General features: G+C 58.7%; 1 protein-coding gene across 3 annotated transcripts in view; it reads left to right on the top strand.

Moving 5' to 3' along the window:
- The window catches only part of LOC116464141 (serine/threonine-protein phosphatase 2A regulatory subunit B'' subunit beta), a 37,074-nt gene extending 11,443 nt beyond the window's left edge, over positions 1-25,631 (top strand). For 2 of the 3 annotated variants that reach the window (XM_058434987.1, XM_032147412.2), the window contains exons 2-13: positions 1,446-1,631; positions 14,938-15,041; positions 15,297-15,399; positions 15,648-15,722; positions 16,177-16,263; positions 16,692-16,848; positions 18,341-18,389; positions 18,847-18,936; positions 19,142-19,317; positions 20,383-20,501; positions 20,569-20,675; positions 25,336-25,631. In XM_058434987.1, coding sequence (XP_058290970.1) covers positions 1,605-1,631; positions 14,938-15,041; positions 15,297-15,399; positions 15,648-15,722; positions 16,177-16,263; positions 16,692-16,848; positions 18,341-18,389; positions 18,847-18,936; positions 19,142-19,317; positions 20,383-20,501; positions 20,569-20,675; positions 25,336-25,486 — 1,245 coding nt within the window. In that variant the 5' untranslated portion in view covers positions 1,446-1,604 and the 3' untranslated portion in view covers positions 25,487-25,631. Of the gene's footprint in view, positions 1-1,445; positions 1,632-14,937; positions 15,042-15,296; positions 15,400-15,647; positions 15,723-16,176; positions 16,264-16,691; positions 16,849-18,340; positions 18,390-18,846; positions 18,937-19,141; positions 19,336-20,382; positions 20,502-20,568; positions 20,676-25,335 lie in introns of all 3 variants that reach the window. The other variant, XM_032147411.2, reaches the window with a different exon arrangement.
- The last annotated feature ends 1,337 nt before the right edge of the window (positions 25,632-26,968 follow it).

Raw genomic sequence — 26,968 nt, 5'->3', positions numbered from 1 at the left:
GTCTGTGGGACCCTTGTGCTCTGGGGTGAGGGTCCTGTAGGGACAGCAGGGTGGACTGTTTTCTCTGTGAGGACACTGGAGCTCGGACCCAGTCCTGGATTGATCGAGGCAGTCAGGATTGTGGGTGCAAAGGCCCTGAGCTGTGGTCCATTGGTATGGGGACTTCCTCCCCGGACCCTCCTCCATGGCAGTTGGTTGAGGAGGACACAGCCCCGTCCCTTGAGTAGTTGATGAGGGAGGACGCAGCCCCGTTCCCTGGGTAGTTGATGGAGGAGGAGGATGCGGCCTCGTCCCCTGGGTAGTTGATGGGGGAGGACACAGCCCCGTCCCCTGGGTAGTTGATGGAGAAGGACACAGCCCTGCTCCCTGGGTAGTTGATGGAGGAGAAGGACACAGCCCCATCCCCTGGGTAGTTGATGGGGGAGGACACAGCCCCGTCCCCTGGGTAGTTGATGGAGAAGGACGCAGCCCCATCCCCTGGGTAGTTGATGGAGGAGGAGGATGCAGCCCCATTCCCTGGTAGTTGATGGAGGAGAAGGATACAGCATCGTCCCCTGGGTAGTTGGAGGAGGAAGAGGATGCAGCTGATGGAGGAGGACGCAGCCCTGTCCCTTCAGCAGTTGATGGTGGAGGAGGACACAGCACCGTCCCTTGGGCAGTTGATGGAGGAGGACGCAATATGGTTGCTGATGCCGTTAACCATTTCAGGAGGTGTTTTAGCATCACGGGATGAGATCAAATGTCCACCTCACAGGTTGTGTAGAGATACAAGCAGGAGACTCTTGAGTGTTCTGGGGCCTGTGGATATACTGGGTGAGGGGAGTGCTAGTGCTGAGTGGGGCCAAGAGCCCGTGGGCGTGGGCTGTGCACTGGGTGAGGGGCTGAGGCGTGTCCACAGCAGTACCTGGTGGTCGACCCCTTCGCCTGGCTGTGTGGCTGCCTGCCCTGCCTCTGCCTCTCAGAATGTGAGTCGCCCGGGCTCCAGGGACAGGGCTGCCTGTGGACGGCGCCTGTGCCTCTCCACGTCTGAGCTCTCAGGCGTCTGGGGTGCGCGGCTGCCCTTTTCCCCGGGGCCCTGCCAGGTGTGGTGGGGTCAGTGGTGTGGCCGCTGGGAGTCGGGAGTGGGTCCCGGCTGGGCTCTCAGGCATCTGGGGCACGTACCTGCCCTTGTCCCCAGGACCCTGCTCGGTGTGGTGGGGGCTCAGTGGCACACAGCAGCCACCCACAGTGGGGTCCGTGGCAGCACCGTGTGGCTTCCTGGGTGGAGGTGGCCCTGCAGTGGAGTACGTGTGTGGTCCCCCACAGGGATTGCAGCGTGTCCTCTCCCGGCTGGGGTCAGGTGGCCTCAGCACCGTCAGCCCTAGAGAGGCCCCTTGTGTTGTCTGGGTGGAGAAGGCGTTCGATGCTCCCAGGTTCTAACTGAGCGCTGTCTGTCGACTCCTCAGGTTCAGACGCGGAAGGAAGAGCCTCTGCCCCCGGCCACAAGCCAAAGCATTCCGACCTTCTACTTCCCCAGAGGACGCCCGCAGGACTCCGTCAATGTGGATGCCGTCATCAGCAAGATCGAGAGCACCTTCGCCCAGTTCCCCCACGAGAGGGCCACCATGGATGACATGGGTCTGGTGGCCAAGGTGCGTGTCACGCGTGTGACGCAGAGCAGCCGAGGTGGTACTGCGGGCATGTGAGGGTGAGGCCGAGCGGCTGAGGCGGATGCGTGTCACACGAGCATGAATGAGGCCGAGCGGCCGAGGCGGGTGCACATCACACGAGCATGAATGAGGTGGAGCGGCCAAGGCGGGTGCACATCACACGAGCATGAATGAGGCCGAGCAGCCGAGGTGGGTGCGTTTCACACATGTGCGGGAGTGGCCCAGGTTTCCTCTGAGGTTATAGTTGTGGTCTGAGGTTTGCTGTCTGGTTGCTGCCGTGTGAATTCTTAAGCATCTGAAACGCGAGTAGGAATTCCATTCTCATCCTGAGGCCGTAAAGAGCACAGGCCCGCCATGTGCCACCCTCCCCTCCTCTCCCCTCCTGTCCCCTCCAGGGCCAGTGGCACCGGCTCATATGGCTCTCAGAGGCCATTCTGCACCCTCCTGGCCATGTCCCTTTCTGCCCAAGGAGCCACCGTCCCAGGCTGGGCAGCCGTGGACTCCTGTACCCCAGAAGTGGCCCCATGGGCCCATTTCTGGACTCACCCTGAGTGCTGCAGCACCATGTGCATCATTCGCCACCTGCTTTCCTTCTCAGCTGCACGCTTTCCAGGCTGACCGCATGGACGCCCGGAGATTGAGCATGCTCGGTTTAGTGTCTGTGCGTTACCAAGGTAATGCCTACACCAGGGATGCGTGTCTGGACCCCTGGTGGGCGATTGTGTTTCCAGGGACCTGTGCCCGTGTCTCCAGCCTCCTACCCTCCAGGTGGAGTCACTGGGCAGCCGATGCTCCCACCCCTCCAGGTCAGAGCCCCAGAGCCTTGGTGCCCGGTACACGTGAGCCCCTCGGGGCATGACCCCTGCTCCCCAGCCCTCTCCAGCTCTGCAGCTGTGAAGGGGGTCCACAGGAGTGGGCAGGTTTCTGTTTTTTTTGGGTTTGCTTGTTTGTCTTGAGACAAAGTCTTGCTCTGTCACCCAGGCTGGAGTGCAGTGGCGCGATCTTGGCTCACTGCAACCTCCACCTTCCGGGTTCAAGTGATTCTCCTGCCGCAGCCTCCCAAGTAGCTGGGACTACAGGCATGCACCACCATGCCCGGCTAATTTTTATATTTTTAGTAGAGATGGGGTTTCACCACATTGGCCAGGCTGGTCTTGAACCCCTGACTTCAAGTGATCCGCCCGCCTCGGCCTCCCAAAGTGCTGGGATTACAGGCGTGAGCCACTGCGCCTGGCCAGTTTTTGTTTTTTAACCTATTAATGCAGTCTATTGAATGAGGTGGTTTTTGGACGTTAAACCAACCTTGCATTCCTGGCATAAATTCCACATGGTCGCTGTGTCTTATCTTTTTTATATGTTGCTGTATTCCAATAATTTTTGCAACTGGATTCACAGAGAAGACACTGCTTGGTAGTTTTCTTGTGAGTCCTTTGTCTGATCTTGGTTTTAGGGCAATACGGGTCTGAAAGAACACATTGGGAAGTGTCCCCCCCCCCCTTTTTCTATTAGGGATTGTCTTCTTAAAGTATTTTTAAAAGTTTTGTTTTATAAATATGTAAAAACCTCCATGGTTACAAAGTGAACACTAACAAAGCAGACATTTAGATAAGTCCAGGTTCTGTCCCTGTCTGTGCTGTTTCTCCACCGAGGTAATAGTTTCCATAGCTTTGGTTTACCCTCTTATTGTTATTTTAGCTTTTAATATGAGCAACTATGCACAAATATGTGTATGAGTATGAACATACATACTTCTTGCATTTCTTAGAGAAAAATTAGTGTTCTCTTTTACACTTGGGTATTTGTTTTTGCTAAGTCAGTCCGTATTTGTAGAGGTGTCCCTGTCTTGCACGGCAGTGTGGGGCCATGAAAGGACCAGATACGTCAAGTCACAACCATGGAAAACCATCTTCCAGGAAAAATTAGGATCCTTCTATAATCATTTTTGTTGAAATATTAGAAACTTGCTTACAGTTGGTTGCAAACATGTAAAGAACTAATGTTTACCTAGTATGCTGTAATTTAAAACACCAGAAACATTAAGAATTGTTTTATCTCTCAGTAAAAACTTGCCAAAAGTAGTTACAGCAGTGCCACCTCCTTGTCCTGTGTGGAGTGAGCCCCTGCTCCGTGCCCTGGCAGACTCACTCGACTTTACACGCCTTGCTCAGCTTCCGCGTTTTATCCTTGGTGCTCTTGAAGTTGTGGGGTATCTTTGAGAGTTCCTTCACTGGGAAGTCTCTTTGCTGGCGTTCTGTCTGCTGGGACACCTTCATCCTTTTCAGTACAGCCTCCGTTGTGTTGAGAACTCACCCTCGCCGAGTGCGCCCGGCTCCACCCACAGGGTCTCTGCACGCCTCCGGCTGGGTCAGTCACCTCTTTTGCAGCTCACGTGCTGCGTCCCCTTCGGGTCCTACAAAGCCACTCGCGCAGCGCAGTGAGGTTCCTGCATGGGACCCACATATTCTCCTCGGTGCTTTCTGCCATGGCGCCCACCCTGCCCCACCGCGGTGCTTCCCCGCCATGGTGCCCCCCCCCACTGTGCTTCCGTCTTCGGCGCCCCCCACTGTGCTTCCCTGCCTCGGTGCCCCCACTCCCCCCACTGTGCTTCCCCCCCTCGGCGCCCCCACCCCCACCCCCCACAGTGTTTCCATGGCACCTGGTTCTCACATGCGTGCTTCATGTCGTTTTCCTTCCAGGACTCAGCTCTTGGCGTGACCTTGCTTCCACGCACAGCGGCGGTGGCCTTGGTGGCCGTGTAAGGTAGTAAGGCTTTAAGACTTGAAAGAACTTGGTCCGTTGGCTGGATGTCACGTTTGGTGGTAAAAACCAAGTTTTCTCATTGTCTTTGATGCCCCAGAGAAGCAGGGTGACCTGGGTGTGACCCAGCGGGGCAGGGGAGAGCTCTGAGACTGAAGTTGTCTTGCTTGCAGTGTCTGCACCGCTGGGAGTCCGAGGGATACCTCCACAGGCCCCACTGTCCGTGCACGCACCGACCCGGCCCTGCAGGCGGAGAGCATGGTGCTCAGGCACCCACGGTGACCGTGGGCAGAGGCCAGCAGGGTGTGCACTTTCGTGACTTAATGCACCTGCGCTGTGGCAGCAGAACCCTGTGAGCGTCCAGCATGTGTGGGGGCCGCAGGCAAATTTCAGCTCCCCCGAAAGGCTGCCGAGCCTGTCTCGGTGGCACCCAGCTCACCGCCAGGTGCAGGTGTCCTTCCACGTCTCCATCGTGTGCCTTTGGGACGGTTTTCTGTGAGCCGGGCCCCCGGCCCAGGGGACGAACAGGTAGGGGTGTTGCTGGCATCATCAGGCTTCCCCGCGTAAGGCCCACGCCGTTTCGAATTCTCCCCGTCGCGTGAGTGAGTCACGGCCCACAGTGAGTTGTCAGGCGTGTGGACTTTGGCCGGCGGCTGCTTGAGAACTCACGTCTGCGGGGACTTTACTTGATGAGGGGGTTCCCCCGTGGATCTTAGCCGTGGCTGTGCAGTGAGGTCCCTGTGTGCCTTCTCCTGTTTCGGTTGTTCCCGTCTGCGGTGTGAGTCACGGCTGGCGTCATACGTTATTTCCTCCCTCTCATCATCTTCACTCCTCTGTTTTCTCTGAAGCCCTTTGAGGAAGGATTATCAGCTCCTTCACCTCCACCAAACTCCACCCCTCAGCTGCCCCCACAGGAAAACACTTTTTTCTCTGTTAATTTCCTTCAAACGTTGTTGGCTAATTCAAGGTTTTCATTTATTGAGACTATTTTGATGATTTACGTTTTTTCTAAAACAATTTTTTGCATAACTTAGAAATTTATTGCTGTAAAGCTTTTCTTTGTCTTGTACGATTTAAAAAATCTTTATCGTATCTGCATCATATAGACACTTTTTCTTTTTTTTTTTTTTTTTTGAGACGGAGTCTCGCTCTGTCGCCCAGGCTGGAGTGCAGTGGCGCAATCCCGGCTCACTGCAAGCTCCGCCTCCCGGGTTCACGCCATTCTCCTGCCTCAGCCTCTCTGAGTAGCTGGGACTACAGGCGCCCGCCACCACGCCCGGCTAATTTTTTTGTATTTTCAGTAGAGACGGGGTTTCACCGTGGTCTCAATCTCCTGACCTCGTGATCCGCCCGCCTTGGCCTCCCAAAGTGCCGGGATGACAAGCGTGAGCCACCGCGCCCGGACATAGACACTTTTTCTTGACAGAATCATCTGTTTCTGGTTCCTTTCTTGATCCGTCATGCTACGGACTAACGTATATCTCAGTAAGCAGCTGTCAGTGTTACAGATTATTTCAGTTCTTTCTCTCATGAATTTCTCCAGTGATCTTTTTTACATACACTTCCTTCTGTCATTTTTTTCTAGTTTGTTGAGTATTTTGTTTTGTCAGCTGTATTCTGATATAATTACACACACTAAGATTCACCAATTTTAAGTGTACAGTTTGATCCGTTTTGGCAAAGCACACACCTGGGTATCCACCCCCACAGGCAGGACCGGTCGTTTGTCGCCTGCCCCGGGTTTCCCCTGTGCCTCCTTTTGCACCTCATCACTCTCCCTCTTTTCTCCCCGGCCCAGGCCAGCCACAGATGTGCTTCTGGACACTGTAGTTTTGCCTCTTAGAATTTCACATGAGGACGCGTGGAGTATTTTGTCTGTGGTTTCTGACTTCTTCCTGGCAGCATCTTTTTTTTATTTTTAAGTTTATTTTGAATGGACAAGTAATATTTGTATATATAGGGTACAGCGAGATGTTTCTCTATATGTGTGTTGAGGATTGATTAAATCCTGTGGTGTGGTTACCGTGGGGCTCACTGTGTGTCTGGCGGGGTGTGGATACTGTGGAGCTCGCGTGTGGCTGGCCAGGGCGTGGTGTCTGTGGGGTTCACTCTGTGTCTGGCGGGGTGTGGTTACCGTGGGGCTCGCTGTGTGGCTGGTCAGGGCGTGGATACTGTGGGGCTGGCTGTGCCCTGGCCATATGGGCAGTTTGTTCTTTCTATCACTGAGTAGCTTCTGCTGCATGTGTGCTCCATCTCTCCCCTGTTCCGGGGTCGATAGACGTCTGGTTGTTTTGGGTTTTGCCTCTTGTGAGTGAAGCTGCTGTGTGTCTGTGCACTGATTTACGCAGAGGTGCTTGTGTTTTCCTGAGGTGATCAGTACCGCAGAGGTGAGCTCTGCCTCATCTGGTGGCCACATGTTTAGTTTTGTAAGAAGATGTAAAACTGCTTCCAGGGCCCGGGCACGGTGGCTCGCTCCACTAATCCCAGCACTTTGGGAGGCCAAGGCGGGTGAATCACCTGAGGTCAGGAGTTCGAGGCCAGCCTGGCCAACATGGTGAAACCCCCATCTCTACTAAAAATACAAAAATCAGCCAGGTGTGGTGGCGGGCGCCTGTAATCCCAGCTACTTGGGAGGCTGAGGCAGGAGAATCACTTGAACCCGGGAGGTGGAGGTTGCAGTGAGCCGAGATCGCACCACTGCACTCCAGCCTGGGCAACTAAGCAAGACTCTGTCTCTAGGCAAAAAAACAAAAAAACCTGCTTCCGGGGTGGCCCTGAGTGACGCATTTCCAGGCAGCAGCGTTGGACCCACTGCGGGCACGTGGCCTCACGCTTTGCCTTTAGCCGTTCTGCGCGTGTTCGTCTGCGTGTGTGCAGGCGTCCCGTCCTGGCTGTGCTCATTTCCCTGATGTACGTGTTGTGACCACCTTACGTGTTTGTTTCTCATCAGTTTGTCTTTTTTTTCATTTTGGGGCAGCTCTGTTGAGATATAACTGATGTGGGATACATGGCGCGTGTTGAAGGTGCAGTTCAATGAGCTTCGACGTCCGTACCCACCCATGAAACCATCCACACCACCAAGACGATAGGCGTCCCTGCATCCTTGCACTTGAGCCAGAACGTGCGCTGGACTTTGCTGCTTTCCGATGTGCCCCTGCCCTCATCCCACGCTAACTCAGGCCTCCTTTCTGTCAATATAGATCAGCCGGAATTTTCTAGAATTTTACGTAAACAGAATCAGACAGCAGACACTTTTTTTATTATGGTAAAATTCACATAACAGAATTCACCATTGTAACCATTTGGAGCACAGAACTCGGAGACATTTGTTATATATACAGCATGGCGTTCCGTGCGCGTGTGCGGAGGGCCAGATCGCGTGGCGTTCCGTGGGCGTGTGCAGTTCCACTTCCGGCTTTCTGAGGAACCTGCACGCTGTCTTCCCGAGTGGCTGCACCGTTGTTCGTTCCCACCATGTGAATTTTAGACCCGGCCCCTCCATTGCTACGACAGCCTGCTGGGATCGCGTCGGCATCCTGTTGACTCTAGATTAACTTGGAAGAATCTTGACCACATGGAGGCTTCCGTGTGATGAACGCAGTCCTGCTCTCAGCGCAGTGCCGGAGAGCCGTGGAGAGCACGCCCCTTCCCGCCTCGGGCTCAAGTCGTCCCTGACGCAGCGGCCCTGCCTGGCGTCCTTCATCACACTCAGGAGGCGCCTTCCCTTCTGGTTCCCTGTTTGCTGGGAGCTCTTGTTTTTTTTTTTTTGAGATGGGTTCTCACTCTGCCCCCTGGCTGGTGTGCAGTGGCATGATCTCAGCTCACTGCAGCCTCGACCACCTGGGCTCCAGTGATCCACCCACCTCAGCCCTCCCGAGTAGCCGTGACTACTGGCACCCGCCATCACACCTGGCTGATTTTTTCTTTGTTTGTAGAGACAGGGTTCTGCTGTGTTAAACAGCCCAGGCTGGTCTGGAACTCCTGGGCTGGAAGGGTCCTCTGGCCTCAGCCTCTCAAAGTGCTGGGATGATGACAGGCATGAGCCACCACTCCAGGCCTCAGTTTTACTGTTTAAAATTCTAAGTGTGCCTGGAAGTGTGTCCAGTATTCTGGACGTGTATTTCTGCGTGTACTGAGGGGGCAGTGAGGTTTTCCTTTGGTCCTGTAAAAGGTGAATGGACCTGACTGACGTCTGAGTGTGAAGGCAGCCCCGGTCCCTGGTCCACTGTGGTGTGTCACGCTTCTCCTATGCATTAGCTGTGCATTGCCCGGCCATGCAGGGGTTGTGTCCGCGGTCATGAAGGACTGGTCTTGACCTGACTGACATCTGAGTATGAAGGCAGCCCTGGTCTTTGGGTGAGCCCCCGGTCCCTGGGTGAGCCCCCGGTCTTTGGGTGAGCCCCAGCCCCCCGTCCCTGGTCCACCACACGGTGTCACACTTCTCCTATGTGTTGGGCCCACACTGCCAGGCCTTGCAGTGGTTGCGTCTGCGCTCGTGAAGGACAGGCCTGCGGTCTCCTTTTCTTGTGATAGCTTTGGTCTGGTTTAGCATCGGGGGGGATGCTGGCATCGGGGAGTGGCCTGGAAAATGTCCCTTAGAATTCACTTTTTGGAAAATGTCCCTTAGAATTCACTTTTCTGGAGCCATTTGTTTAGAATGGGTGTTATTTTTATTTGAATGTTTGGTAGAACTCATCAGTGAAGCCATTTGGGACAGAGTTTTCTCTGCGGGAAGGTTTTTAACGACAGCGTGAATTGTTTCAATAGACACAGGCTGTCTGTATCTTTTCATTCTTTTTTTTTTTTTTGAGACAGAGTCTTGCTCTGTCGCCCAGGCTGGAGTGCACTGGCGCCATCTCAGCTCACTGCAACCTCCACCTGCCGGGTTCAAGCAATTCTCCTGCCTCAGCCTCCTGAGTAGCTGGGATTACAGGCATGCACCACCATGCCCAGCTAATTTGTGTATTTTTAGGAGAGACGGGGTTTCACCATGTTGGCCATGCTGGTCTCAAACTCTTGACCTCAGGTGATCTGCCCGCCTGGGCGTCTCAAAGTGCTGGGATGACAGGCATGAGCCACCGCGCCCGGCCACTGCCCCCCACTTTTAAACCATCGGATCTCACAAGAACTCAGTATTACGAGAGCAGCAAGGGGGCCGTCCACCCTCATCACCCAGTCACCCCCTAGCAGAGCCCTGCTCCAACACTCAGGATCACCGTTCCCCATGAACTGGGGGCTTCGAGCCAGAGGCCACCACTGGTTCATGACCTGAAGACTCCTCTGGCTCCGCGATGTCATGTGCTCACGTAGCCCGGCAGCGTCTTCATATCTTCACGTTTCTGCAGATCGTCCTCGTGTCCCGTCACCTGCCGAGGACGTCATGCTGAACTTGCCAGCCGTGCTTGTGCGTCCTCCTTTCTCCTCCCACACCCGTTGGTCGGTGTCGGCGTGCCCTGTGCGAGTGTAGATGCTCGGGACTCGTCCGCCTCGCAAGTCCCCCCGCAGCAGCACCATCACGTGGGCCTTGGGGCCGGTGGTGTTTCCTGCTTAGGGAGCTACTTTGAGGTCAGCAGAGCCATCATGGAATAGGAATCAGCAGTACACGGGCAGGCGGTCCACACAGAGCAAGGTGTGTGAGTCCCATGTGCGTGTGCTGAGCGAGGGAAGCCAGGCCTAAAACTCTGCAGATGGCAGGGTCCCATTGCCGTGTCCTGGAAAAGGTGAACCAGAGCCACGGGGAGGAGGCCTGGGGGCCGTCGCCGTAGCGGGGTGCGGAGGGGCGGAAGGGACCGTCGGGGCTGGCGGCCTCGCTCCCTGTCCCGGCTGTGCGGGTGGGCGTGCCGCTGTGTTGCCTGGCCCCACAAGGAGTCGGTCTTTCCGTGTGTCGATCATGAAAAGACTTTTAAAAGTCAAATCAGGTTATCTGATGTTTCATTCCCTTTCCGATAAGGGTTTTGTAACATTCAGGTAAAACTGCTTTCCTCTGTATCTTTTGCATTTTAGAATTGATTATCTCCATTTACTTCAGGATTTTTTTAAATGATGAGCTAATTCGTTTGGAGGTAATTTTCGGGTTTGGTGTGGTGGGGGGACTGTGTGCCCAGCACTCCCACGCTCAGTTCTCATCCCCCCGACGCCGGGGCTGCAGCTGTCTTGGTTGCAGTGTCATGCCTGTAGTCCCAGCACTTTGAGAGGCCAAGGCGGGAGGATCGCTTGAGGCCAAGGGTTCCAGACCAGCCTGGGCAACATAGTGAGACTTCACTGTAGAAATTTAAAAAATTACCCAGGCATGATAGCGCACACCTGTGGTCCCAGCTACTTGGGAGGCTATAAGGCGGGAGGATTGCTTGAGCCCGTGAAGTTGAGACTGCACTGAGCTGTGATCACACACTGCACTCCAGCCTGGGCAACAGCAAGACCGTGACTCAAAAACAAAAAAGGGATCACCCTGTAGCTAACCTGTAGGACTGGATACATTTGACTCCAGCCTGTAGGTCTGGATATATTTGACTGTAGCCTGTAGGACTGGGTACATCTGACTCCGGCCTGTAGGACTGGGTACATCTGACTCCGGCCTGTAGGTCTGGGTACATTTGACGCTAGCCGGTACATTTGACTCTAGCCTGTAGGACTGGATAGATTTGATGCTCCATCCCTGCCACCAGGTCATTACGGTGTGTCTTGCACAGAGTGAGGAGCACAGATGTGAAGGCTCACACATCCCCCCATCCCTGGGTGTTGAGTGCTTGAAATCTGCACGGCCCATGAACCAGAACGGTCTGATGAGGTCAAAAGCGTGGGACTAGCACCAGCCCGAGGGCCCAGGGGTGCACCAGTGCTGCACCCAGCTCATTCCAGGGCACCCTTCCAGGTGGCCAGGGCTGAGCGCCATCAGGATCCTCGTCACGGGAGCTGGCACGTGCCTGTGCGTCCTGCAGGGCCTGGCCCCTCCCGCTCCACACGGCTGCCTTCGAGTCATCCACGGGCACCGGAGAGAGTCCTTTCCCACAGCTGCACTGCACTCCCCGCTGTGGCACACAGCCCCCTCCGCAGTCCCCCACGCCCTCCGTGGTCACTCCCCCCCTGCACCTGTCAGGCCGACTCTGCCACCGTTTATTCCCTCAGTCCCCTGGAGCACCGTGAATCAAGCAGCCGACGTCCCATCCGTGCAGGCTGTCACGGGCACGGGCCCTCTTCCCACTGGGGTGCTTCTGAGAGGACGGATGTCCTGGCTGGGCCACGAGGTTTTATGCTCAGCCGCCCTGTGAGCCGCTTTCCCGGCAGCTGCGCGGCGTCCCCGTTCCCCCAGCAACGCCGAGGACACCCAGCTGCCTGGCAGCCTTGCGGGACCTGGCGTCTTCCGTCCTTTTTGTCTCAGCCGCGCGTGTCATGTTCTTGTTCTCTCCGTGCCCCGTGAACCCTGCCTTCGCCAGCGCCACTACTGGGCGCTTCACCTTGTCTGCGGCCGTCGTGCGCCCCTCTCTGGAGGGGGCAGTGCACGTGCAGGCTGTGTTCGGGCCTCTTTCTCACTGATGCTTAAAATTATGCCTCTGAGTCCCTTGTCAGAATCTCGCCTTGCAGAGACACTTCTCCCTCTGTGTCTTGTCCTGGCATTGTATTCACCGTGCCGGTAGCTGACCCTGAGTCCTGCGCTGGGGCGGTGCAGCGGGCCGCTCTCTTCCTTCAGGGAGTGCACGTGTGTCCCAGGAAGGAAATCTTGGCCGCGGCACAGCCATGCAGCGTCCCTCGTTTCCTTCCAGGAGGATGCCCTGTATTCAGTTTGTGTGAAGTGGGTTTGCCTGTGGATATTCCACGGGGCTCTGTCCTAACTCACTTCCTTCTCTTGCTCCCTTCGGCCACCGGTGCCTGACGGAGACTGATTCTTCATTACTCTGACTTTACAGGAAGGGTTGAAACTGGGCGGTGGGACTTACATCCACCAACTTGGTCCCCCTGTGACTTCTTTTGTGTTCCCTGGTAAGTTTTCACATGAGCCTGTCCGTGTATACTACAAACCCCAAAACGTCAAGCCCTCGGTGCATGTGGGTGGGGATCGCGTGGACTCTGTGGGTGGGGATCGCGTGGACTCTGGGCGGGGATCGCGTGGACTCTGGATGGGGATTGCTGGACTCTGTGGGTGGGGATCGCGTGGACTCTGGGTGGGGATCGTGTGGACTCTGGGTGGGGATCACGTGGACTCTGTGGGTGGGGATCGCGTGGACTCTGGGTGGGGATCCCGTGGACTCTGTGGGTGGGGATCCCGTGGACTCTGTGGGTGGGGATCGCGTGGACTCGGGGTCAACAGAGTCGTCTGGAAGAAACTGCAGCCTGTGAACTCAGCAGTGAGGTCCACCTCACCATGTTTAGGTCTTTGATTTCACCCAGCCGTGCCCTGCAGTTTGCTTTGTAGACACTGTGTGTGATTTTTGTTCCATTGTTTCGTAGGTTGATTTTTAATGCTCTTGATAGATGGCATTATTGCAGATTTTATTTTCTAGTTGTTTGTTGCCAGTATATTGAAATAATTTATTTTTGCATATCGTCCTTGGACCCAGCAACTTTGCTGAACATACTTATTAATTCCCGTATTTCGTAAGCGTTTGAATTGTCTACACAGTGTGTTGCTTGTGAATTATGACAGTTCTGCTTCTTCCTCCCCCTCGCGGCATCTTTCAGCCTTTCTCTTGCTGCTGCCCTGGCTCGGCCGTCCAGGCGGCCTTGGTGGTGACACTGCCCTCTTGTTTCCAGCACAGGGAGGAAGTGTTCATGTGTCATCGCTGTCTGAGCAGCTGGGGTATTTCGTAGAGGCCCTTTGTCTTAGAGCATTCAGGCTGCTGTCACGAAACACCATGGCCCGGGCAGCTCGTCACCAGCAGACATTTACTGTTCACAGGTCTGCAGGCTGGAAGATCACGGTGTGGCAAAGTGGTGCCTGGTTCATCAACGGCACCTTCCCGCTGTGTCCTCACAGGGTGGAATGGGTGAGGGAGCTCTCTGGGGTCCCTTAGAAGGGGACTCACCATATTCGTGAGACCCCACCTCCCAACACCATTGCCTTGGGGGAGAGGATTTCAACGGGTGGATCTTGGGGACCCAGGCATTCAGGCCATAGCACCCTTTATTAGAATAAGAGCGTCCCTCCTGATTCTGGTTTCTTGGTCTATTAGTAGTATTAGATACTCCTGGTCATTATTACCGAGTTGCACTTGCTACTGTGTGCTCTGTGTGGGATTTCTGCCTCTGCTCTCCAGTGATAACTGGCCTGTGACTTCCTGTGTCCTTGACCGTGTACAGCCTGTGCCAGCCTCGGAACAGGCACTGGGAAACGCCCCTCGTTTTTATTCTCCAGGGCAATGCATGTGTGATTTCTTCCTTAAATGTTTGGTCGACTCATGGAGCAGCCTTTGGGGGCTGGAATTTTCTTGGTGAGACAGTTTTAAATTATGGATTCAATTTCTTGTAGAAACAACCCTTTCCGATTTTCTGTTGTAGTTTATTTTTTGACTTGTTCTTCAGGGAGTCTGTTTCAACAGTCATCTGACTTATAGACATAAAGTGATTCATGAGCATCCACTATCTGATGTTTGCAGGATCTGTGGTTACAGCTGACATGGCTAATCTGTGTTTTCTTTCTTTCCTTTTTTTTGAGACGGTCTCGCTCTGTCACTCAGGCTGGAGTGCAGTGGTGTGATCTTGGCTCACTGCAACCTCTGCCTCCCAGGCTCAAACGATTGATTCTCCTTCCTCAGCCCCCTGAGTAGCTGGCATTACAGGCGCCCGCCACCACACCCTGCTAATTTTGTATTTTTAGTAGAGACGGGGTTTCGCAATGTTGGCCAGGCTGGTCTCGAACTCCTGACCTCAGGTGATCCACCCCCCCTCGGCCTCCTAAAGTGCTGGGATGACAGCCGTGAGCCACCGCGCCCAGCCAGGGTGAATTAATTTTTAAGAAATCTTTCAAATCATCGAATTTTGATTTTGTTGATTTTCTGTTACTATTTACTTTTCGTTCCATCTGTGCCATGTATTTGTTCCTTTGAGGTAGAGAAGAGTGTAGATGATCGATCTTAAACTTTCCTTCCACACGCGTGTATTTAAGGCGTGAACTTGCCATAGCTCGCTGCTGTAGGTGTGTCCCATACATTCCATGAGAGGTTTCTGTCGCTGTCCGATTCACCACATGGCCTGGCTGCCCGGGCCATTTATTCCCGCACTTACTGCTTCTCAGTATGTGCCGCTTGATTTCCAGACGCTGGGGATGCAGCCGCCTCTGGTTCCAGTGCCCATGCGTGGTGTCTGTTCAGGGGAGACTGCGTGCCCGGCACTCCCACGCTCAGCCCTCATGACTGAGTTCGAAGGCTGGAGCGAAAGCCACGTTGAGTTTGCAGACGCCCAGACAGGCCTGGCTGAGTGTGCTGTGTGTCTCTGCAGCAGGGGGTCTCTGGGCAGCGTCGGTCAGGCGCGAGGTGCACAGCAGGAGCACGGGCGTCCAGGCCCCGCTGACTGCCCACTCCTGCCCTCTGTGCCCCAGGCCTGCGGCTGCCCCCTCTACTGGAAGGCGCCGCTCTTCTATGGCGCCGGCGGGGAGCGCACGGGCTCCGTGTCCGTCCACAAGTTTGTCGCCATGTGGAGAAAGTGAGTCCTGGGCTGGGCAAGGTGCTGTGTTGGGAGGGCGGAGGCGTCCCCGGGTCCCCGTGGCTCCAGGATGGGTGCCCCCTGCGGCTGCCGCAGTGAGAGGAGAAACCCGTGTATATGGGCACAGGCCTGGCCGTCGTGCGTGGCCACCTGCCACGTACCACGTGGAATACTACGCACGTGTTCCACCCTGCGTCTGCGGGGTCGAAAGCCACCCCCCTGTGAGGGTGGCGCCCAGTCATCCTGTCCTTCCAGAATCCTCCAGAACTGCCACGACGACGCGGCCAAGTTCGTCCATCTGCTCATGAGCCCCGGCTGCAACTACCTGGTGCAGGAGGACTTTGTCCCCTTCTTACAGGTGAGAGCCTGCGTCCACACTGCACGCCTCATCCCTCACGGGAGGGCCGGCGTCTACACCGCACACCTTATTCCTCACGGGAGGGCCGGCGTCTACAGCGTCCACACGGCACACCTCACGGGAGGGCCAGCGTCTACACCGCACACCTCGTCCCTCACAATGGGGGGGAGGGGGACCGACGTCTACACTGCACACCTCACGGGAGGGCCGGCGTCTACACGGTGCGCCTCGTGTCCTCCCACCCGCAGGACGTGGTGAACACGCACCCGGGGCTGTCGTTCCTGAAGGAGGCGTCCGAGTTCCACTCGCGCTACATCACCACGGTGGGTCCCCAGCGGAGGGGCCGTCGGTTGCAGCGCAGGGCGGGGGTGTTTCTGCAGCGGCCGCCGCGGGGGCTTCTGCAGAGCGGGGCAGGCGGGGCCCGGGGGTCCTGAGCTTCCGGAGGGGGCGGCCGCGCCGTGGGAGGGTCTCCACCCGCCCGGGAGCCTGGTGTTGGGGGGACTCTGGTTTTCCGGGGTGGCCGCGCCCCTTTCCCACCTGTCCTGGGCCCGCGTAGCTCCGGGACGTTCTCGGCCAGACCCTCCCCGCTTTCCGCGGCCTGGGGCGGCCCCTCCCGCGGGGCCCTTCCCGCTGCTCCCGCCCGTCCCCTGGCGGGCTTCGTGCGGCCGGGACCAAGGCCGCGCCCCTCTCCCGGCTCCCGTCTTCGGTCTCCGGTCTCCGTGCGGGGCGAGGCTCCTGGGGGTCTGCGCGCCCACCGCACTGACGGCGCCCCCGCAGGTCATCCAGCGGATCTTCTACGCCGTGAACCGGTCCTGGTCCGGCAGGATCACCTGCGCCGAGCTGCGGAGGAGCTCCTTCCTGCAGGTGCGCAGCGGCCCGGCCCGGCTCTGCCGTCCCCCTCCCTCCCCCTCTCCCTCCCCCTCTCCCTCCCCCTCTCCCTCCCTCTCCCTCCCTCTTCCCTGCTCCCAGCCCCACCACCACGCCCCCAGCCCACCCCAGGCCTGTGAGCACTGGGACTGCGCCGCCTGCGCTTGGGGGTCCATGGTTGATGTGGGGGGGGGGCCTTACTGGGCACCACCCTGAGGGGGAGCTGAGCCCTGATTCCCCCAGAGCTGCCACCCACCCCCACGCCCGCCTAGGGAGCCGCCCCGTGCTGGAGCTCCCCCACCGCAGAGTTGCCCCCACTTGGGGCGCCCCCGGCCCCAGCGCCCCAGTCCCCACCACCCACGGAGCGGCCCCGCCCCGCCCAGCCTTCCCTGCCCCGTGCTCAGGCCGCCCGGGTCCTTTGGCAGAATGTGGCGCTGCTGGAGGAGGAGGCGGACATCAACCAACTGACCGAATTCTTCTCCTACGAGCACTTCTACGTCATCTACTGCAAGTTCTGGGAGCTGGACACGGACCACGACCTGCTCATCGACGCAGACGACCTGGCGCGGCACAATGACCACGGTGCGCAGGGACAGAGGGGCGGGCGCGGCGCCGGGACACCGAGCACACCCTTCTCTCAGGGCCTCCCGGGTCTGCAGCTGCCTCTCCTTCCCCACTGCCCGCTCTGCGCTCTGCGCCTGCAGCTGCCTCTCCAGCTGCCTCTCCTTCCCCACTGCCCGCTCTTGTGTCCCCGCGTGCGCCTGTGCCTGAGGCCTCTGCCTGCGGGCGTCTTCAGGGTCAGTGTGGGCCGCGGGTCCTGAGGCTGGGACAGCCGCACCCGGGCCCGAGGGCCAGCAACGCTGTGGGGCTTCATTGTTAACACCCGAGCGAGGGCCGCAGACCAGACGCCTTCCCTCAGGAGCTCCGGGTTCCAGGTTCCAGCCCCCAAGGCCTGCAGCAGTTTCCATCCCAGACTAGGTGGAGCCCCCGGCTTAGACGTGGTCAAATACCTGCGCCGAGCCGGTGCCTCCCAGGTGTCCTCACGGCAGCCACCACCTCCCGGCTCCTCTAAGAGTCATGGACACTTCCAGGAACTCAAACCGCCTGTGGCCTGAGGGGCTTGAGTTTTCTAAAGGGTTCAAGTGTTTTTCCCCCAAAAAAACCATGTGACCAAGACTATTTCCAAATTACGGTGACATCTGTTGTGTGTGGTCAGCTCACATTCCTGGTTCCCCGAACGTGCGCTCCACCCATCTGCGTCTCCCGGGGCTGGTCCTGGGTCGCGTGGCCGCAGTAGACCCCCGCGTCGGACGCGCACCTGAGCAGACGTAGCATTCCCTGGATTTGTCCTGCACTCAGTTCAGGGCGCCACCTACGCCCTGGGCACCCTGAGCACAGCTCCACAGTGCCGGCCCGTGTGGCCCGAGCCAGCGCTTGCACAGCTGGGAATCTGCCCAGAACCAGGCGCTCACTGTCCCCGTGAACCCCCGGCCCGGCCCCATCTTTCCGTGCTCCTGTGGAAGCCACGCTCAGTCCCAGGGCAGGACGGTGTGTGCGGCCGGGCTGGGCTGTTTCTCACGCACTGCGGCCTGAAGCCGGGGCACCTTGGCTTGTGCGTCCCAGGGACACCGGTGACCGCAGGGATGGCCGCCCAGGCTGCGGGACCTTGTCGTGGCCACCTGAGCTGACGGCGACGGTGCCTTCGCTCTTGCCTCCTGTTAGTGAAGTTTTGGTTGAAACGTGTTTGTTTTCGTGATTGCACTCGAGGTCTCTCTCTCCCTCTGGAAGCTGAACCTTTGAGGCCTGAATGTTCTGCTCTTTACAGCCCGGTCTTGGAACCGTGCTCAGCTTTGCGCTCTGTGGATTTCACGCTGGACTGGGCTCTGCTCGACGGGAAAGGGTGGTGGGCACCCAGGAGGGGCCTGTGCAGGGGCGTCGGAGCCCCGGGGCCCTCCCAGACCCAGGCCTCCGCCCAGCACTTCAGTCCCCACCGCATCCAGCCTCGGCTCAGGGGGGTGGTGACGTCGGGGCCCAGGCACGGTGCGGGCTGCCCATCAACCCCATTCCTTTCCAGCCATTTCCACCAAGATGATCGACAGGATCTTCTCAGGAGCGGTCACACGGTACGTACGGCTCAGGTGCCTGGCGGCAGCCATTGCCCCACGAGGACCCGGTCCCTCTCCTCATCGTTGCCTGACATGAACGTGTCGTGTCCCGACAGCGAGTGGCCGTCACCCCAGGCCCTGAGGGGGGAGCACGTGTCTCTGTCACGTGAAACCCTGGTGGGGTGGGCGGGGGTGGCACAAGACTGTCACATGAGGTCTGAAGAAGAGGGTGGCCCAGGCCCCAGGTGAGGGGTTCTTGTCAGCACTGGGCCTGAGTGAGCAGTGACGAAGTGCACTCCTGACCCCGCCTGGATCTGGGGGAAGCTCTCCGGCCGCGTGGCCTCCACCTCCTCCCTGGAGGGGCAGGAGGAGGGCCGGGCCCCGGGGGACCCCTCTCACCGAGGCGCGCGGGCAGGGGCCTGTGAAGCTGTCCCTGACATGCCTCTTCGTCTCTCCATCCTGGCCTTGGATCTAGAGGCAGAAAAGTGCAGAAGGAAGGGAAGATCAGCTACGCTGACTTTGTCTGGTTTTTGATCTCTGAGGAAGACAAAAAAACGCCGACCAGGTGGGTTCCTGCTGCGGCACGTTCGTCCCGGTGGAGGAGCCGGGAGCCGCCCACATGACGTGTGTCCCCAGGCGGATGCGTGCACGCCTGGTGGGGACTGCAGGGCACGGGGATGCATGCATGCCTGGGGGGGCTGCTCCAGGGGCTGCAGGTCACGGGCTAGAAGGGCCCAGGGCAGGGGCTGACAGAGCTCGCCGTGCCGCAGCATCGAGTACTGGTTCCGCTGCATGGACCTGGACGGGGACGGCGCCCTGTCCATGTTCGAGCTCGAGTACTTCTACGAGGAGCAGTGCCGAAGGCTGGACAGCATGGCCATCGAGGCCCTGCCCTTCCAGGACTGCCTCTGCCAGATGCTGGACCTGGTCAAGCCGAGGACCGAAGGTGACGCCCCTTCGAAGGGTGAGGGGACAGACGGGAGAGGGGACGGACGGGAGAGGGGACGGACGGGTGAGGGGACGGACGGGAGAGCGAACGGCCCAGGGCGAGGGGACGGACGGGAGAGGGGACGGCCCAGGGCGAGGGGACGGACGGGAGAGGGGACGGACGGGAGAGCGGACGGCCCAGGGTGAGGGGACGGACGGGAGAGGGGACGGCCCAGGGTGAGGGGACGTCCCCCTGTGAGGCACTGTCCCTGCTGCAAGGGGACACTGGGAGAGGGACACTCCTACTCTGAGTTTGTGACGAGGGCCGGCACCACAGGTGCACAGTCTCATGGTGCAAGAACGTCCTATTCGGGGCGTCGACACCCCGAGGGTGACCTGGAGAACCCAGGGCCGGGGCTCACTGGGGACGTCGGATCCGGGCTGAGGGACCAGTTGCCACATTTGTGCTGATGCCGCACAGGGTGGTCCTCCCCTCTCACCCCCCTTCTCCCCCCCACCCCTGTTCCCCCCACACCATCGCCCCAGCTCTTCCCGCCCGCCCTGGTGCCCTCTAAGGCAAAGGAGAGCCCTCACCGTCCACGCCGCCTGCCTTCCTTCTGCACCTCAGAATCCAGCTCTGGGGCTTTCACTTTGGAAATGGCTCTGAAGCCCGGGCAGCGCCCTGCAGTCCTGCCCCTCCCTGGCCGTGGGGCTCCTCCCGCTGCTCAGTGTCCCCGGGACACCCTCCGGCCTCTGCCTGCACGGGGAGCTCCGTTCTGTGTAATTTCAGATCCAGAGCTGCCCCTGCTGGCCGCGCCTCCCTGCGCCTGCACCACGTCCCAGTCCACGCGTCCTTGGGGCACGGGTGGCCCCAGCTGCCTCCGCAACGTGGCCTCCCACGCCTCAGTCCCCACCCAGAACCAGGACACGCGTGTGTCCGCCTTTCACGTCAAACACGTGGCGCGAGAGCCCAGAGCTTCGTGCCGTGTCCTTAAGCACGTGTGACCGGACGCGCACACCCCACACGCAGGCCCCAAAGGTGAGGCCGGGCTCACACGCCTTGGACGCGCTCCCCTCCCCGCAGGGAAGATCACGCTGCAGGACCTGAAGCGCTGCAAGCTGGCCAACGTCTTCTTCGACACCTTCTTCAACATCGAGAAGTACCTCGACCACGAGCAGAAAGAGCAGATCTCCCTGCTCAGGGTGAGTGCGGCGGGCACGCGGGCTGGGCTGCGCCACGCCGTGTACGTAACGTGTGTGCTTCCTCCAGGACAGTGACAGCAGCGGCCCCGAGCTCTCCGACTGGGAGAAGTACGCGGCTGAGGAGTACGACATCCTGGTAGCCGAGGAGACGACGGGAGAGCCCTGGGAGGACGGGTGAGCGTGCAGACGGGGGGATGCGGGGCCAGTCAGGTGGGGCGCGCGGACACGGGGGGCAGGGTGAGAGCCGACATGGGGCCGGTGCGGTAAGGACAGCCAGTGACGGGGAAGGTGCTCAGTGCCGTCTCCCTGCGGCACCACCTGTTCACTGCAGCTCAGTGGCGGGACCCGGGAGCCCCCTGCCCGTTACCCCCCCGCGTGGGGTTTTGTGATCCTGGGCACGAGGCTTCGCACATCAGGCCAAGCACGGGGAGGCTGAGTGGACGCGTTTCGCCGACGACCTCTGTCCTCAGCCCACGGCTGCCACCTACTGGGCAGGCTGCAGGCTCCGTGGCCATTCCAGGACCCACTTTGGCCTTCCAGCCTCGGAGGCCCCGAGAGGCACTGGGCTGGTTGCTTTGTCGCTGAGCGTGAGGGTTCTTCGTGTCTTCAGGATACAAACCCTTTACGTGCGACGTGTTCGCCTTTTTCCCAGTTTGTGACATATGTTTTCACCCTGTTCACGTGGCGTCTCAGAGATGTTCTGAATCTGGAGGAAGAGACACTGGTTTTTTTTATGGCTGTGTTTTTGCTGTCGTGTCTAAGAATTCATTGCTGAATCCAAAGCCACAAAGATTCTCCTCTGCGACGTCTTGCATTTTGGTCTGGGGTCCGCTTGAGTAACCTTTCCTGTGGGGTGTGAAGCTCGGATTGAGGCTCACCTTGTTGTATGTGGGTGTCCAACTGTCCCAGCACCAGCTTTGCAAAAGGCATCGCGATTGTGCCGTGTGCGGGCTCCGTTCCTGAGCCTTCTTCCGTTCCACTGCTGCACGCGTCTGTCCGTTCCCACTGCAGAGGTGACTGCAGCGAGAAGCCTCCGACGTGGGTGCCGTGTGGAACCGCCGGGGCCATTCTGGTATTTGGCTGCCTGTGTGAATCTTAGACTCAGCCCGTCCTTGCTCTGCCAACCTGTGGGAACGTGTGTTGCACTGTGACGTGGTGGTGAGCGCTGGCCCCGTGACCACGTAGACTGGCCCTCACCAGCCTCCCGTGGTGCACGCTGCAGCGATGTGATCACTTTTCCCATCTTGTGCTGAGCTTCTCCACGCTTTTTCTGTTGCAGACTATGTTGGCTATTCTGGTTTCTTTGCCTTTGTATGAAAACACATAACAATAAGCTCCTTCTGGCCGGGCGCGGTGGCTCACGCCTGTCATCCCAGTACTTTGGGCGGCCGAGGCGGGCGGATCACAAGGTCAGGAGATCGAGACCATCCTGGCTAACACGGTGAAACCCCGTCTCTGCGCAAAATACAAAAAATTAGCCAGGCGCGGTGGCGGGCGCCTGTAGTCCCAGCTACTCGGAGAGGCTGAGGCAGGAGAATGGCTTGAACCCGGGAGGCGGAGCTTGCAGTGAGCCGAGATCGCGCCACTGCACTCCAGCCTGGGCGACAGAGCGAGACTCCGTCTCAAAAAACAAACAAACAAAAAATTCAGGGATGGTGGCATGAGCCTGTAATCCCAGCTACTCAGGAGGTGGAGGTTGCAGTGAGCCGAGATCACACCATTGCACTGCAGCCTGGGCAACAAGAGCGAAACTCCGTCTCAAAAAATAAAAAAATTCTGAACTTTTGAGTGAGATCTCGATGAGTGAATGGATGCATGTGGGCCCAGCTGCTGTCTTCAGAGCCGCGGGAGGCCTAGTCCACAGGTGCCGTCCGTGTCTCCCGGCAGGATTTTTGTAGCTTTCTGTGTAGACTTGATGCGAATGCTGTGAGACTTCTGTTTGAGTGTTTCGAGGTTTTGCTGTTGTCAACGGTACTTTTAAGGTTCCCAGTTCCAGTTGTTCGTTGGTAGCATATAGGATTTTTTTTTTTTGAGACGGAGTTTTGCTCTGTCATCCAGGCTGGAGTGCAGTGGCGCAATCTCGGCTCACTGCAAGCTCCGCCTCCCGGGTTCACGCCATTCTCCTGCCTCAGCCTCTCCGAGTAGCTGGGACTACAGGCGCCCGCCACCACGCCCGGCTAATTTTTTGTATTTTTAGTAGAGACGGGGTTTCACCGTGGTCTCGATCTCCTGACCTCGTGATCCGCCCGCCTCCGCCTCCCAAAGTGCTGGGATGACAAGCGTGAGCCACCGCGCCCGGCCGCATATAGGATTGATTGACCTTGTGTTTTGCACCTTTATGAACCACACTTACTAGATCTAAAAGCTGTCGGTTCTTTGGGGTTTTCTGCGTGGACAGCCCATGTCTGTCAGTGGGTCCGTTTCTCGTCCTGCTTTTCACCCCTCTGGGTACGTTACTTCCTTTCTCTTGCCCGCTGCACGGCCTGGAACCCGCAGGGTGATGTGGATGTCGTCCAGCCTTGAGTGAGCCTTGCTGGTTTCCGTGCTGCCCTCGTTCCCAGTCCTGGGGACGTCTCCCCTCACGCAGCAGTAATCACGCTCATTGGCGAGGATGTCCTGGCCTGTTCCTGGTCTGCGGAGGCTTTTCTCGCGATGGGGGCCGAGTTTCTCAGAGGGTTTCACCCCCTGGTTCCTCTGTCTGTCCACACAGCGAGTTACACCGAGTCATCAGCCAGCCTTCTGTTCCCCGGATAGAGCTTACTGAGTCATACGTTATCCTCACATATTACTGGATTCTTTTTGCACAGATTATCTGTAGTATTTTTTTATTTTTTTTGAGACAGGGTCTTGCTCTGTCACCCACGCTAGAGGGCGGTGGTGTGATCTCAGCTCACTGCAGCCTCCACCTCCTGGGCTCAAGCGATCCTCCAGCCTCGGCCTCCTGGGAAGCTGGGACTACAGGACGGTGCCCCCACGCCCAGCTAATTGTTTTTTTAGAGGCAGAGTCTTGCTGTGTTGCCTGGGCTGGTCTCAAACTCCTGGGCTCATGTGACCCTCCCACCTCGGCCTCCCAGGGTGCTGGGATTGCAGGCGTGAGCCACCGCGCCTGGCCAGCGACTCTTCTTGGTCTGGGTTTGGTATCAGGGTAATGCTGGCTCATGGCATGGGGGGCAGTATTCTGTCCCCTGACTTTCTGGAAGAGTTTGTATAGAGGAGCTGTTACTTCTTCCCTAAATGTCTGGTAGAATTCACCAGTGACCCCAAGTGGGCCTGGTTTTTTTTTCTTTTTGAGATGGAGTTTCACTCTTGTTGCCCCGGCTGTAGTGCAGTGGTGCGATCTCGGCTCACTGCATCCTCCACCTCCCAGGTTCAAGCGATGCTCCTGCCTCAGCCCCCCGAGTAGCTGGGATTACAGGCGCGCACCACCACCCCCGGCTAATTTTTGTATTTTTTTTTTGTAGAGATGGGGTTTTGGCATGTTGCCCAGGCTGGTCTTGAACACCTGAGCGCAAGGGTTCTCCCCGCCTCGGTCCCCCAACGTGCTGGAGTTACGGGTGTGAGCCCCCGCCCAGCCTTGAGTGAGCTTTGCTGGTTTGTGTGTTTCAGAAACTCACCCAGTCCCATCAGTGAGTTACTGTTGATAATATTTCCTGCTTGGGACTTTAGTGTCTGCAGAATCCACAGCGATAGCGTCTCTCGCATTCCTGAGACTGACTTGTCTGTGTGTGATCAGTGAGGCGAAGGGACGATGAGGTTCAATCCTCGTCTCGAGGAACTACAAGAACCACTGGTTTTTCTCTCCTGTCTTTGTGCTGCTGTTTTGTTGTCTTCGAGTATCTTCGGGCAGCAACTTGGGCCACTGACACCGCAGCCCGGCCCTCTCATTTCGGTGCAGCTCAGAATACTTTCTGCTTACCGTCTGGTTCCCGACCCACGGGTTCCATGGAGGTGCATTTTAACCCCTGCTCCCCCATCAGCTGCCCCGTCCGATTCCCGCCAAGCAGCACAGGGCCCCCCTCGGCCCACCCTGGGCCGTCTGTCCTGTGTGTCCGTCCTCCTCGTGTGCAGTTGTCTGCACCGTGGCTCTGACCTGGCAGCCAACCTCTGGGTCCCCGCCCCCCCCAACTTCCCATTCCGCCTTCTCCTGCCGGACACCCAGGGGCAGCTGTGGCCCCCAGACATAGCCTGGATGAGTGTGCACCTGTCCCCACCACCGTCTGTCACCTCCGCTCCCCACCTGACCAGTGGCCAGCGCCACACTGGGGTCGACTGCCTTCCCCGTGTCTACGCCTGCTCCGGCAGCGGGAGCTCAGCGACAGGCTGTGGGGGGCGTCTTGGAAAGCAGAGGCGTCCCCACGGGATCTGGGAGAGTCTGTGTGGCCGCGCTGGTCCTGGGGCAGCGCCCGACGTCACGGCCGAGACCTTCACGGAAGGCGCGCGTCCGGTCCTCGTGCTGCCGTGTGTTCTGGTCAGAATGGCAGCGGTGGCCTCTACGAGGCGCTTCTGTGTTTTCGGATTTGTCTAAACCGTGGTCCCCGTTTGTTCCTCAGTCCCGTGTGGACACCGCCACCCACTTGTGTAAACACAGGCCCCTGGCAGCTCAGAGGCTGCCCCCCCCGAGTCACCGTCATGTCACTTTGGGGAAAAGGCGCACCCGCCTGCCCGGTTGCTCTGTGTGTACCTCATGCCTGGGCTCCGTCCCGCGTGGGTTTTTACCGCAGGCCCCTGCCCCGTGCTGGAGGCCGGGTGCCGAGCAGCCTGCGTTTCCCGGAGAACAGGGCCCAGGGCCTCGCTCTGCGCCACGAGCCACGTCTTCACCATCCCCTCGTTGCAGGTTTGAGGCCGAGCTCAGCCCTGTGGAGCAGAAGCTGAGTGCGCTGAGGTCCCCATTGGCCCAGAGACCCTTCTTCGAGGTGCCCTCGCCCCTGGGCGCCGTGGACCTGTACGAGTACGCGTGCGGGGACGAGGACGTGGAGCCGCTGTGACGCCACCCGCGAGAACGCCGCCGCGGGGCCGCTCCCCACGTGCCACAGCCACCACCGGGACACCACGGCTTGTGTAGAAACTGTTGTCTTTTGTGGAAAATGAGTGCGTTTGTATGGAATGATAAATTTTTATTTATTCACAGAAGCGTGTGGATGGCCGCTGTGGGTTCGTGGCCCGACCTGCCTGGAGTTCTGTTCCCCGGGGACACGTAGGGCCGCTCGTGAACGGGACGGGTTCCCACACTACCACCCTCCGGCACTTGCCGTTCCCGAGTTGACCCGGCCTCAGTTCCGGGGCCGGCGTCTCCAGAAAGGGTCTGCGTGGGCACAACGGTGACTGGCAGCTCCCGGGCGCCTCGCGGGTCCTGGACGGCAGCCTCCGCCACAGCCTGGATGAATGTTGTGTGTAAATGTACAAAAGCGTTTCTGGCGATCACGCTTGTATTTTTGAATGAACGTTGGAGGATTTTCAGTCACGGGCTCCGCTCCCTCAGCCACAGCGTGGGCTCCGTTCAGGATTTACAAGCGTCAGCACTGGGTGGGGACCGCGGCCACGCCAGACGCATCGGGATGCAGCCTGGGCCTCTCTGCGGGGACCCCCACCCTCGGGCCGTTCCCTCCCAGAGCCACGGACCCAGGCCACATTCCACAAGCGCCCCCAGGAGGAAGGAGCCGGAGTTGGACGTCCCCAGCCGGGAGCCACGTGCAGTGACACCTAAACGAGGGGGTTCGGAGGCCCCGCCGGGAGGAGCCCTGTGTGCAGGGGAGACCACGAGCCCCCAGGTCCCCCGACGTGGATGAGCCCAGGCCCAGCTCTGCTCCCTCTGCAGGCAGGGGAGGGTCACAGGTGGTGACCATGGGAACGACCCCGTCCTCACACAAGACAAAATGCTCCCCCAGGAAAGGGAGGTGGCAGTGTCCACAGGGCAGGGCACAGGCTGGGCGGCCCTCTGCACTTGGGGTGGGGAGGGCAGGGCCGGGATCACCCCCAGAGCAGCACACACGCCCTGTTCATCCACTGGCAGCCGTGGCTGGGAAGGAGGTGGACGCACAGGGTGGTCGCGTGACCCGAGGAGAGACGGTGGGGGCTCGGGGCAGTGGGTAGACGTGGCAGCACCTCCCAGGGAAATGGCTGCCCCCAAGGTGTCCTCTGTCACCTGGTGTTCCCATGAATTCCTGGACACCCCCACCTGGGTCTGCAAAGGGTCAGGGTCCCCAACAGCACAGGTGCAGGGCCGGAGGGTCTCACTGTGGCTGCTGGAGGGAAATGACAGCAGGAGCCACGGTCTGCAGGGCCCACCCCGCCCCGAACTCCGGGGAGCCCGTCTGGGGAGCGTGTCCGCCCCACAGCACCTCAGGACCCCCCACACACACACCTGTGAGCCGGAGCCCATGGGAGTGGGGGGTGCACCCTGACCAGGACCCTCAGCCTCCCACACTGACTCTAGGAGCCCCCCCAATTAGGGTTCAAGGCTGAGATAT

The sequence above is a fragment of the Hylobates moloch genome, unplaced genomic scaffold, assembly GCF_009828535.3.
Source record: "Hylobates moloch isolate HMO894 unplaced genomic scaffold, HMol_V3 SCAFFOLD_211, whole genome shotgun sequence".
In the NCBI taxonomy this organism is placed as follows: domain Eukaryota; kingdom Metazoa; phylum Chordata; class Mammalia; order Primates; family Hylobatidae; genus Hylobates; species Hylobates moloch.
This window is presented reverse-complemented; position numbering and strand designations above follow the sequence as displayed.